Source organism: Spea bombifrons, chromosome 4, assembly GCF_027358695.1.
Source record: "Spea bombifrons isolate aSpeBom1 chromosome 4, aSpeBom1.2.pri, whole genome shotgun sequence".
Taxonomy (NCBI): domain Eukaryota; kingdom Metazoa; phylum Chordata; class Amphibia; order Anura; family Pelobatidae; genus Spea; species Spea bombifrons.
Genome location: NC_071090.1, coordinates 48,749,103 through 48,762,925, shown reverse-complemented (window position 1 = coordinate 48,762,925; position 13,823 = coordinate 48,749,103). Strand labels below are relative to the sequence as shown.

The 13,823-nt window shown below is 41.5% G+C and overlaps 1 protein-coding gene across 2 annotated transcripts in view; it reads right to left on the bottom strand.

Annotated features, from left to right (window-relative positions):
• Positions 1–13,823, bottom strand: part of NAV3 (neuron navigator 3) — a 151,120-nt gene that overhangs the window by 25,638 nt on the left and 111,659 nt on the right. Inside the window, exon 17 of one of the 2 annotated variants that reach the window (XM_053462633.1) lies at positions 78–140. The exons of the other annotated variant lie outside the window; for it this stretch is intronic. Coding sequence (XP_053318608.1) covers positions 78–140 — 63 coding nt within the window. The remainder of the gene's footprint in view (positions 1–77; positions 141–13,823) is intronic. 2 annotated transcript variants of the gene reach the window in all.

The following is a 13,823-nucleotide window of genomic DNA, read 5'->3' as shown; positions in this document are numbered from 1 at the left end:
GGGAAATAGAGAAGAACAGAAGACAAAGCACATCCCAAGCTGTGCTAAGGCGGTAGTCATGCTCAACAATCATATACCTTAGTCCCTTTTTAGGTAGTGTATTTCGGTCAAGATGCAAACTGTTAAAGTAAAGGTAACTCCTGAGAACAAGATAAACAAACCATTGTGAGTTTTTGGTAATGACAACAGAATTAAAACCAAAATGCATTGTGAAAATTAAAAAGAATGAACAACTTTGGAAATGCTCTAAAATGAGCTTGTTACGTTGTTGTTATTTTACAGAATTCTTGTTTCTCCGTTGTAATTCTACTGCTTGAGTTTCAATTAAGGTATTATCAGCCACGTATATTAATAGAAAACATATTACCATGGCCAATGTTCCCTTCATTTTCCCAGTCACCTTTCTGACACCAGGAACATCTATTTTGGTTCTTGTTTTCATGTCTTAACAATGACTACATTTAGTATCCTTAGGCAGACATTAGCAGGTGATCTCTTCTCCTATTATCTGGCCTTTGGCCTCATCATAGCAAATCTTTTATCGTTATGATTACAACAAAATATTATGCTGAATCTACCACACGGTGGTCTGGATGATTTTGCACCTACCCACTCTCCCCTCATATCGATCACCCAAACCTTCTTGTGTGCCTTATGTTAGTTCACCAATAGTGATCAGCATTTCCTTTTATAATCATTCTGTTAATTGTAACCAATACACCTTCATGGATCAACGGTAACCTTAAAGACCTTAAGCAAATATTTGATTGATAAAAGTTACAATCACTATGGGTTGTTGAAATATAAGACTACATTATTTCAGGAGACTGATCTGTGTCTGTATACCAAATATAAAAGAATAGCCGGTGAATTAGCTTATCCACCATTATTGCGTGAATAGTTGTGTCACAGTGTATATTATATCTACATGTATGCCTTTTCAAATACCACAAATTCGGCCACTTTGAGAAGTATACTGCAAACGAACATATTTATGTAAATGTGCGTAAATAGCCCTACTCCCTGTAGAAGGAGAAACACTTCAGTCAGGATCTCATAATTTATATGAGCTCTAATAACTTGGAGTCAAAGTCAAAAATATGTATCAAAGGGAAATTATATTTTTGAACAACATATCTACATGTATATAATGTCTTTTATTGCTATACATATATGTGAGGCTGGCACACATTCTGTACAATAAGGATATAATACGTTAAACCCAGGGCCGGCCGAAGACTTAACGCCGTCTGGGGCGAAGTTTAAAACGCCGCCCCCCCCGCCGACGCCGGGGGGGGCGGCGTTTTAAACTTCGCCGACGCCATAATCTACGATCCCCCCCCCCCGGTACTTACCTTTAAACAGTCCTGCGGCGAGTCTCCCTGCTCTGCCACGGTGCCGGCTTGTAATGCTGAGCGCCGGAAATTGACGTCACTTCCGGCGCTCTGCATTACAAGCCGGCACCGGGACCGAACAGGGAGACTCGCCGCAGAGGAGAGAGAGAGAGAGGGGCGCCGAGCGGGTAAGTGAAAACCACTCGGTGCCCCTCTCTCTCTCTCTCCTCCGCTTAAAAAACAAAAACAAAAAAAAAAGCGCTTGGGGCGGCAAAGTGCCGCCCCTTCTAAAGTGCCGCCTGGGGCAATTGCCCCAGTCTGCCCCATTATAGGGCCGGCCCTGGTTAAACCCGCAGATGCATACTTGACAAATGTGTGTCAGTAGATAATGCTGTAACACTCGGTGTTACGACTCCGCTCAGATTTGGGATCCTAAACGTTTCACAGACTTGAATAATATACTTGATGACCAAGACCCGGGGCGACTAGGGATGACTATGCGGCCCTGGCACTTTAAAGCCAGCAGCCGCCAAGTGATGCACCTGTGGCTGTGCGTATCCAGCCGGCAGCAGCAGGTATGTCATTTGGCGGCAACCGGCCTTCAGTGCCAGGGCCGCCTCGTTCAGTGTAATCTGCTGCTGGAGCTAAAGTAACAGTTAAGTATACGGCTCTACTAGTGACTGGCCCACTAGGCATCTGCCCATTGTGCGGAATGGCCATTCTGGGCCTTGCGCTATATTTTCTTAAAAAGTTAAATAGCTAAGAACTTTACAAGGGGCCAGCCAGTAGACAACATTAAATGTAACAACTTGAAAATCATATAATTGTAACACTGATTGACAATACAAATAGACAACACTGCATCTTCATTTAAATCCAGATCATGATTTTACATCCAAATGAAAGGTCTAAAATTGTCTTCTATATATTGTATGCATTGCAAGATAAAGGATACTATATAACCATACGATGGTATATATGACACCCAAATAATGATACACACTTTATTATTTCTATCAAATATTGGTAAAATATAAAGAAGATGAGGGTATATACCCGGAAGTTCACCGGAGGACAGGATATCCCCTGCGGGTGTATCTAGACCCTGCTGGGATATCCAATCACTCCGATGTGCACCTGTAACAGCTACAGTAATCTGTTACAGTTTGAAATGCCTGATTGCGCAACTGGGCATTCCCTTCTGCATAGAGATCACAAGGGGATCGCAGGGAGGAGAGTGAGAAAAATTATTACAAAAAATACAATGGAAAAAAAAAACCGTTACATCCCATTGCCCTAACACATCATCTAAAAGGTATAACCCTCCTGCCCCCGTTCACTTCCCCCAAAAAGAATTAATTCGGATGGATGATTTTGTTCACAAATAAGTATAATGCAGAGTTTAGATCACATTCGGCTAACAATCCTGATCCATCTAAGGACACCCTGCTAGGTTCCTAACATTGTTATAGCCAGCTGGAGATTTACATGTGCCCATCAACATCCATTAGACATTACTGCACTTGATACATAAGTGAGAAAGTATGGACTTTATGACTTAGCTTAGCTTAAGAAAAGTCTACCATAGAAAATGGCAGTAGATACCTTGTGGACACTATTACATAGGTTTGCTATGGGTATTGAACTCTAAATGTATTTTTGGGATATTCTTTATGATCGCCATTAATCCCATAATGTTTTATTTTATGCTCAGCAGTTTGTTCGTTCATTTATTTCTTTATTTATTTATCCATTTATCAACCATTTATCAAGCCAGAGGTGCTGATGCAGAAGGAAGAGTTCTGACTGTGATGTCACCTATTATGACATCAGGTGTTGCAGGACATAACACATTTCAGCTCAGGCTTCACTCCATGGTATTTCTTGAGCAAAGCTGCATTTGCTGCATAGCGCTAGATATACCTGACTGCAAAATCAAAAACACTGCTAACTTCTGATTTAGAAAATGAGTTCCATGTATCGGAACATCATTCGTTACTTGAATTCACTCTCAGGTAAGTAATAGGGCCAACTGAAAAGCCAAGCACCTCTCTGTATTGCTAGTTCCCTATGTAAAGTTAATCTACTTTTCCCTTATTGCCATACTCAATACCCTCAACTTCTATATTATTTTTCTGGCTCCTTTTTTTCTCGTGCTTGATCTAATTTCTCATTTTCCTTATAATTTGCACATGAATTCTGTTTTTCCTAAGTACTTTTGCTTAATATTTATTGAAGAGTCATCTGTTGTAATTTCAGTTTTACTCAATGTGTTAATTGTAATTTATTTTCCTGCAGGCCCTAATGACGAGGATATACCATCTAATATTACCCCAAGACACGTTGTCATCCTCCCATTGCGTTCAAGAGGTAGAAGGCGAGTAAGAACATCTGTGAACGTGGAAGCGCCAGGACAGAGGCGTGGGGAGAGGCAACGTAGTCGGTCTCCATTAAATACATCAGAGGAGCCAGAATCCTGCAGCATATGCCTTGGAGAGTATGAACAGGGGCAGCGTATAATATCTTTGTCCTGCCGCCACACATTTCACAGCCAATGCATCCTGACATGGCTGCAGGAAAACTCCACCTGCCCGCTCTGCCGACACCAGCTGCTTCCGGCAAACGGGTCAAGGATTGTGCTCCAGAGTACATCATTTAGGGGCTGATAGACACATCTGAGACACATGAGTCATGCAATCCACGTGATCATCTGACAATCTTGTCAAATGTATTTAATGTTTATGTTTTTATGTGTTGATTGCTTTTAATAAACATCTGATTATCCTATAATAAATAACTTGCAACTTATTCATTCTTTAAACTTTGCAACAGAATAAAGTGTTACACTTGCTTCATGCTGCTAAGCAACCACACAGTCAACGAATATTGTGAGCCCTACACAGAACACTAATGTCATGTGTTCATGTCTTTATTAACATAAAGTCTGCCCAGCAGCCAAACAGATGGAGAAGGGATATAAAGAAGAACAGCATTCATCCTCCTTCCCAACATTCAAGAAACATCTCAAAACTGACTTCTTCAGAGAAGCCGCGCCATCTTAGCTGCTAGAACTTCCTTGTCACTGACAGAACCCCCACATTACCTCTCACCCTTTCTCTGTGCCGTATGTTTGTCCTCATCCCATTCCCTCAAGATTGTAAGCTTGCGAGCAGGGCTTCTCTCCACCTAATGTGTCGGTTTGTCTTAGTCTGTCAATCCTCGTCTTGTCAAACCGTTTAAATGTATCTATTGTATTAAGTGCTGCGCAAATTGTTGGCGCTATATAAATAAAAGATAATAATAATAATATACCTTAGTCCCTTTTTAGGTAGTGTATTTCGGTCAAGATGCAAACTGTTAAAGTAAAGGTAACTCCTGGGAACAAGATAAACAAACCATTGTGAGTTTTTGGTAATGACAACAGAATTAAAACCAAAATGCATTGTGAAAATTAAAAAGAATGAACAACTTTGGAAATGCTCTAAGGTGAGCTCGTTATGTTGACCTGTTAATTTACAGAGTTCTTGTTTCTCTATTGTAATTCTACTGCTTGAGTTTCAATCAGCCACGTATATTAATAGAAAACATATTACCATGGCCAATGTTCCCTTCATTTTCCCAGTCACTTTTCTGACACCAGGAACATCTATTTTGGTTCTTGTGTTCATGTCTTAACAATGACTACATTTAGTATCCTTAGGCAGACATTAGCAGGTGATCTCTTCTCCTATTATCTGGCATTTGGCCTCATCATAGCAAATCCTTTAATGTTATGATTACAACAAAATGTTATGCTGAATCTACCACACGGTGGTCTGGATGATTTTGCACCTACCCACTCTCCCCTCATATCGATCACCCAAACCTTCTTGTGTGCCTTATGTTAGTTCACCAATAGTGATCAGCATTTCCCAGTGGCGGAACTACCGGGGTCGCAGGGGTCGCGACTGCGACCGGGCCCTGGAGTTCTGCCACTCAAGGGGGCCCAAGCAGGGCCGGACTGGCCCACCGGGATACCGGGAAATTTCCCGGTGGGCCCGTAGATTCGGCCGGCAGAGCGGGATTTGAAGCCGCCTCCGGCGCCGGCGCCAGGGGCGGGCTGGGCAGGGGGACAATTGCCCCCCAGGCTGCCCGAAATCTAATCTAAGCGGCCGCTGGGTGCTGATGCGGCCGGCCTGCGGTACTATAATACTTGTTTTTTTAATTTAATTTATGGCCTTTTAACCCCCTTTATGCCACTCTGTCTCCAGAAATGCCTTTTAACCCCTATATACCACTCTGCCGCTATAAATGCCTTTTAACCCCCTATATGCCACTCTGCCTCCAGAAATGCCATATACCCCCTTATATGCCACTCTGTCCCATTATATGCCTTTTAACCAGAGTGGCATATAGGGGTATAAGGCATTTCTGGAGGCCGAGAGGCATATAGGGGGTTAAAAGGCATATCAGGGGGCAGAGTGGCAAGCCTGGGGCAGATGTGCATAACTGGGGGGGGTCAGGTTGGCAAATAAAAGGAAATAAAAACAAACAAAAAATGTAGATAGAAGGGGGTAGGGATAGGGTAGATAGCCTGAGAAGGGGGGGAGAGGGGGTAGATGGTGTGAGAGGAGGGTAGATTGGGTTGGGGGGGCCCTTAACAGATTCTCGCACCGGGGCCCTGAGGCTTCTAGTTACGCCCCTGGCATTTCCTTTTATAATCATTCTGTTAATTGTAACCAATACACCTTCATGGATCAACAGTAACCTTAAAGACCTTAAGCAAATATTTGATTGATAAAAGTTACAATCACTATGGGATGTTGAAATATAACACTACATTATTCCAGGAGACTGATCTGTGTCCATATACCAAATATAAAAGAATAGCTGGTGAATTAGCTTATCCACCATTATTGCGTGAATAGTTGTGTCACAGTGTATATTATATCTACATGTATGCCTTTTCAAATACCACAAATTCGGCCACTTTGAGAAGTATACTGCAAACTAACATGTTTATGTAAATGTGCGTAAATAGCCCTACACCCTGTAGAAGGAGAAACACTTCAGTCAGGATCTCATAATTTATATGAGCTCTAATAACTTGGAGTCAAAGTCAAAAATATGTATCAAAGGGAAATTATATTTTTGAACAACATATCTACATGTATATAATGTCTTTTATTGGTATGCATATATGTGAGGCTGGCACACATTCTGTACAATAAGGATATAATACGTTAAACCCGCAGATGCATACCTGTCAAATGTGTGTCAGTAGATAATGCTGTAACACTCGGTGTTACGACTCCGCTCAGATTTGGGATCCTAAACGTTTCACAGACTTGAATAATATACTTGATGACCAAGACCTGGGGCGACTAGGGATGACTATGCGGCCCTGGCACTTTAAAGCCAGCAGCCGCCAAGTGATGCACCTGTGGCTGTGCGTATCCAGCCGGCAGCAGCAGGTATGTCATTTGGCGGCAACCGGCCTTTAAATCCAGATCATGATTTTACATCCAAATGAAAGGTCTAAAATTGTCTTCTATATATTGTATGCATTGCAAGATAAAGGATACTATATAGCCATACGATGGTATATATGACACCCAAATAATGATACACACTTTATTATTTCTATCAAATATTGGTAAAATATAAAGAAGATGAGGGTATATACCCGGAAGTTCACCGGAGGACAGGATATCCCCTGCGGGTGTATCTAGACCCTGCTGGGATATCCAATCACTCCGATGTGCACCTGTAACAGCTACAGTAATCTGTTACAGTTTGAAATGCCTGATTGCGCAACTGGGCATTCCCTTCTGCATAGAGATCACAAGGGGATCGCAGGGAGGAGAGTGAGAAAAATTATTACAAAAAATACAATGGAAAAAAAAAACCGTTACATCCCATTGCCCTAACACATCATCTAAAAGGTATAACCCTCCTGCCCCCGTTCACTTCCCCCAAAAAGAATTAATTCGGATGGATGATTTTGTTGCACAAATAAGCATAATGCAGAGTTTAGATCACATTCGGCTAACAATCCTGATCCATCTAAGGACACCCTGCCAGGTTCCTAACATTGTTAAAGCCAGCTAGAGATTTACATGTGCCCATCAACATCCATTAGACATTACTACACATGATACATAAGTGAGAAAGTATGGACTTTATGACTTAGCTTAGCTTAAGAAAAGTCTACCATAGAGAAATGGCAGTAGATACCTTGTGAACACTATTACATAGGTTTGCTATGGGTATTGAACTCTAAATGTATTTTTGGGATATTCTTTATGATCGCCATTTATCCCATAATGTTTTATTTTATGCTCAGCAGTTTGTTCGTTCATTTATTTCTTTATTTATTTATCCATTTATCAACCATTTATCAAGCCAGAGGTGCTGATGCAGAAGGTAGAGTTCTGACTGTGATGTCACCTATTATGACATCAGGTGTTGCAGGACATAACACATTTCAGCTCAGGCTTCACTCCATGGTATTTCTTGAGCAAAGCTGCATTTGCTGCATAGCGCTAGATATACCTGACTGCAAAATCAAAAACACTGCTAACTTCTTGTTTAGAAAATGAGTTCCATGTATCGGAACATCATTCGTTACTTGAATTCACTCTCAGGTAAGTAATAGGGCCAACTGAAAAGCCAAGCACCTCTCTGTATTGCTAGTTCCCTATGTAAAGTTAATCTACTTTTCCCTTATTGCCATCCTCAATACCCTCAACTTCTATATTATTTTTCTGGCTCCTTTTTTTCTCGTGCTTGATCTTTTTTCTCATTTTCCTCATAATTTGCACATGAATTCTGTTTAATATGTTTATTGAAGAATCATCTGTTGTAATTTCAGTTTTATTCAAGGTGTTAATTGTAATTTATTTTCCTGCAGGCCCTAATGACGAGGATATACCATCTAATATTACCCCAAGACACGTTGTCATCCTCCCATTGCGTTCAAGAGGTAGAAGGCGAGTAAGAACATCTGTGAACGTGGAAGCGCCAGGACAGAGGCGTGGGGAGAGGCAACGTAGTCGGTCTCCATTAAATACATCAGAGGAGCCAGAATCCTGCAGCATATGCCTTGGAGAGTATGAACAGGGGCAGCGTATAATATCTTTGTCCTGCCGCCACACATTTCACAGCCAATGCATCCTGACATGGCTGCAGGAAAACTCCACCTGCCCGCTCTGCCGACACCAGCTGCTTCCGGCAAACGGGTCAAGGATTGTGCTCCAGAGTACATCATTTAGGGGCTGATAGACACATCTGAGACACATGAGTCATGCAATCCACGTGATCATCTGACAATCTTGTCAAATGTATTTAATGTTTATGTTGTTATGTGTTGATTGCTTTTAATAAACATCTGATTATCCTATAATAAATAACTTGCAACTTATTCATTCTTTAAACTTTGCAACAGAATAAAGTGTTACACTTGCTTCATGCTGCTAAGCAACCACACAGTCAAAGAATATTGTGAGCCCTACACAGAACACTAATGTCATGTGTTCATGTCTTTATTAACATAAAGTCTGCCCAGCAGCCAAACAGATGGAGAAGGGATATAAAGAAGAACAGCATTCATCCTCCTTCCCAACATTCAAGAAACATCTCAAAACTGACTTCTTCAGAGAAGCCGCGCCATCTTAGCTGCTAGAACTTCCTTGTTATTGATACAACCCCCACATTACCTCTCACCCTTTCTCTGTGCCGTATGTTTGTCCTCATCCCATTCCCTCAAGATTGTAAGCTTGCGAGCAGGGCTCTCGCCACCTAATGTGTCGGTTTGTCTTAGTCTGTCAATTCTCATCTTGTCAAACCGTTTAAATGTATCTATTGTATTAAGTGCTGCACAAATTGTTGGCGCTATATAAATAAAAGATAATAATAATAATATACCTTAGTCCCTTTTTAGGTAGTGTATTTCGGTCAAGATGCAAACTGTTAAAGTAAAGGTAACTCCTGGGAACAAGATAAACAAACCATTGTGAGTTTTTAGTAATGACAACAGAATTAAAACCAAAATGCATTGTGAAAATTAAAAAGAATGAACAACTTTGGAAATGCTCTAAGGTGAGCTCCTTATGTTGACCTGTTAATTTACAGAGTTCTTGTTTCTCTATTGTAATTCTACTGCTTGAGTTTCAATCAGCCACGTATATTAATAGAAAACATATTACCATGGCCAATGTTCCCTTCATTTTCCCAGTCACCTTTCTGACACCAGGAACATCTATTTTGGTTCTTGTTTTCATGTCTTAACAATGACTACATTTAGTATCCTTAGGCAGACATTAGCAGGTGATCTCTTCTCCTATTATCTGGCCTTTGGCCTCATCATAGCAAATCTTTTATCGTTATGATTACAACAAAATATTATGCTGAATCTACCACACGGTGGTCTGGATGATTTTGCACCTACCCACTCTCCCCTCATATCGATCACCCAAACCTTCTTGTGTGCCTTATGTTAGTTCACCAATAGTGACCAGCATTTCCTTTTATAATCATTCTGTTAATTGTAACCAATACACCTTCATGGATCAACAGTAACCTTAAAGACCTTAAGCAAATATTTGATTGATAAAAGTTACAATCACTATGGGATGTTGAAATATAAAACTACATTATTTCAGGAGACTGATCTGTGTCTGTATACCAAATATAAAAGAATAGCTGGTGAATTAGCTTATCCACCATTATTGCGTGAATAGTTGTGTCACAGTGTATATTATATCTACATGTATGCCTTTTCAAATACCACAAATTTGGCCACTTTGAGAAGTATACTGCAAACTAACATGTTTATGTAAATGTGCGTAAATAGCCCTACACCCTGTAGAAGGAGAAACACTTCAGTCAGGATCTCATAATTTATATGAGCTCTAATAACTTGGAGTCAGTCAAAAATATGTATCAAAGGGAAATTATATTTTTGAACAACATATCTACATGTATACATGGGCGCAGGAACCCCTAAAAATCTGGGGGGTATAGCATGTTTACTGGTAGGGTATACCTGACCATTTCACCAACAGGGACTTTTATGACATTGCATTATAAATACATAGACATTAATATGTAGTTGGTCCCCCTTTGCAGCTATAACGGCTTCCACTCTTCTGGGAACGATTTTCACAAGATTTTGGAGAGTTTCTGTGGGGAATTTTTGCAACCATGCCTTTATGGACCTTGTTTTGTACACTGGGGCACAGTCATGATGGAATAGAAAAGGACCGTCCCCAAAACTGTTCCCACAAAGTTAGAAGCATAGTGTTGTCCAAAATGTCTTGGTATATCACCTTCAGCTCATAAAACGTTCTACTAGATGAATGGGAGAAAATTCCCACAGAAACTCACAAAAAAAGAAAAATCTTACAACCACAGATGGACCCCACTAGACACGGCCACAGAGACTACTATGATGTACTGAAGGAACCATCTAAGACTCCTAACACGTCATGCACACAGGAACATATCCACACGCTTAAACACTTGAATAACATACACAGGCATGCACACACTAACATACACACACACAATGGGTTAAACATGTGTTACAGGGAATCATTATCTTCCCTTTAAGTACGACATGCCTGCTCATACACACATATGCACTGCTCTTACGCATGCCTGCCCACAAAAACACACATATACGCTGCAATTGCCTGCAGATACACACTTGCCAGTACTCACACAAATGCACTACCCATATACACGCCTGCCCAAACATACATAAACTGCTCACACACACGCCTCCCCATAAATATACACTGCCCTTGCACATACTTACACAAACGTATACACTATAAGACAAATACACTCCTTATATACACACATATACGTATACAATGCCCATACAGACGTACACGTATACAATGCCCATACAGACGTACACGTATACAATGCCCATACAGACGTACACGTATACACTGCCCATACAGACGTACACATATACACTGCCCATACAGACGTACACATATGCACTGCCCATACAGACGTACACGTATACACTGCCCATACAGACGTACACATATACACTGCCCATACAGACGTACACATACACACTGCCCATACAGACGTACCCATACACACTGCCCATACAGACGTACACATATACACTGCCCATACAGACGTACACATATACACTGCCCATACACACATACACTGCCCATACACACGTACCCATACACACTGCCCATACAGACGTACACATATACACTGCCCATACAGACGTACCCATACACACTGCCCATACAGACGTACACATATACACTGCCCATACAGACGTACACATATGCACTGCCCATACAGACGTACACATATGCACTGCCCATACAGACGTACACATATGCACTGCCCATACAGACGTACACATATGCACTGCCCATACAGACGTACACATATGCACTGCCCATACAGATGTACACATATACACTGCCCATACAGACGTACACATATACACAACCCATACACACGTATGCACACACATGCACATATACACAGCTGCCCTATACACAAACACATATGCCTGCCCAAGTACCCATACACATGCCTCACCATATGTATATGCCCACACAAATCTACCATCAGACCCCCCACCTTCGTTCTCCACATCAGACCCCCCAAACCTTTGTTCTCCACATCAGACCCCCCTCCACAACCTTTGTTCTCTACATCAGACCCCCCTCCACAACCTTTGTTCTCCACATCAGACCCCCCTCCACAACCTTTGTTCTCCACATCAGACCCCCCTCCACAACCTTTGTTCTCCACATCAGACCCCCCCACCTTTGTTCTCCACATCAGACCCCCCCACCTTCGTTCTCCACATCATACCCCCCACCAACCTTCGTTTTCCACATCATAACTTCCCATACCTTCGTTTTCCACATCATACCCAACCTTCATTTTCCACATCATATAATGATGCAGCTGCAGCCTGCAGGACTGGTTGGGGAGATCACGGATCGGGCAGCTGTGAGCACCCTCACAGCTGCACCTGAGTGCACTCGCCTCATGTACAGCCCTGGGGGGATTTCTATATTATCGGTCCCCCCCTTATGATTTCCTGGGGGGGATCTGTCCCCCCCAGTTCCTACGCCCGTGAATGTATATAATGTCTTTTATTAGTATGCATATATGTGAGGCTGGCACACATTCTGTACAATAAGGATATAATACGTTAAACCCGCAGATGCATACCTGTCAAATGTGTGTCAGTAGATAATGCGGTAACACTCGGTGTTACGACTCCGCTCAGATTTGGGATCCTAAACGTTTCACAGACTTGAATAATATACTTGATGACCAAGACCTGGGGCGACTAGGGATGACTATGCGGCCCTGGCACTTTAAAGCCAGCAGCCGCCAAGTGATGCACCTGTGGCTGTGCGTATCCAGCCAGCAGCAGCAGGTATGTCATTTGGCGGCAACTGGCCTTTAAATCCAGATCATGATTTTACATCCAAATGAAAGGTCTAAAATTGTCTTCTATATATTGTATGCATTGCAAGATAAAGGATACTATATAACCATACGATGGTATATATGACACCCAAATAATGATACACACTTTATTATTTCTATCAAATATTGGTAAAATATAAAGAAGATGAGGGTATATACCCGGAAGTTCACCGGAGGACAGGATATCCCCTGCGGATGTTTCTAGACCCTGCTGGGATATCCAATCACTCCGATGTGCACCTGTAACAGCTACAGTAATCTGTTACAGTTTGAAATGCCTGATTGCGCAACTGGGCATTCCCTTCTGCATAGAGATCACAAGGGGATCGCAGGGAGTAGAGTGAGAAAAATTATTACAAAAAATACAATGGAAAAAAAAAACCTTTACATCCCACTGCCCTAACACATCATCTAAAAGGTATAACCCTCCTATTCCCCCAAAAAGAATCAAGTCGGATGGATGATTTTGTTGCACAAATAAGCATAATGCAGAGTTTCGATCACATTCGGCTAACAATCCTGATCCATCTAAGGACACCCTGCTAGGTTCCTAACATTGTTATAGCCAGCTGGAGATTTACATGTGCCCATCAACATCCATTAGACATTACTGCACATGATACATAAGTGAGAAAGTATGGACTTTATGACTTAGCTTAAGAAAAGTCTACCATAGAAAATGGCAGTAGATACCTTGTGAACACTATTACATAGGTTTGCTATGGGTATTGAACTCTAAATGTATTTTTGGGATATTCTTTATGATCGCCATTAATCCCATAATGTTTTATTTTATGCTCAGCAGTTTGTTCGTTCATTTATTTCTTTATTTATTTATCCATTTATCAACCATTTATCAAGCCAGAGGTGCTGATGCAGAAGGAAGAGTTCTGACTGTGATGTCACCTATTATGACATCAGGTGTTGCAGGACATAACACATTTCAGCTCAGGCTTCACTCCATGGTATTTCTTGAGCAAAGCTGCATTTGCTGCATAGCGCTAGATATACCTG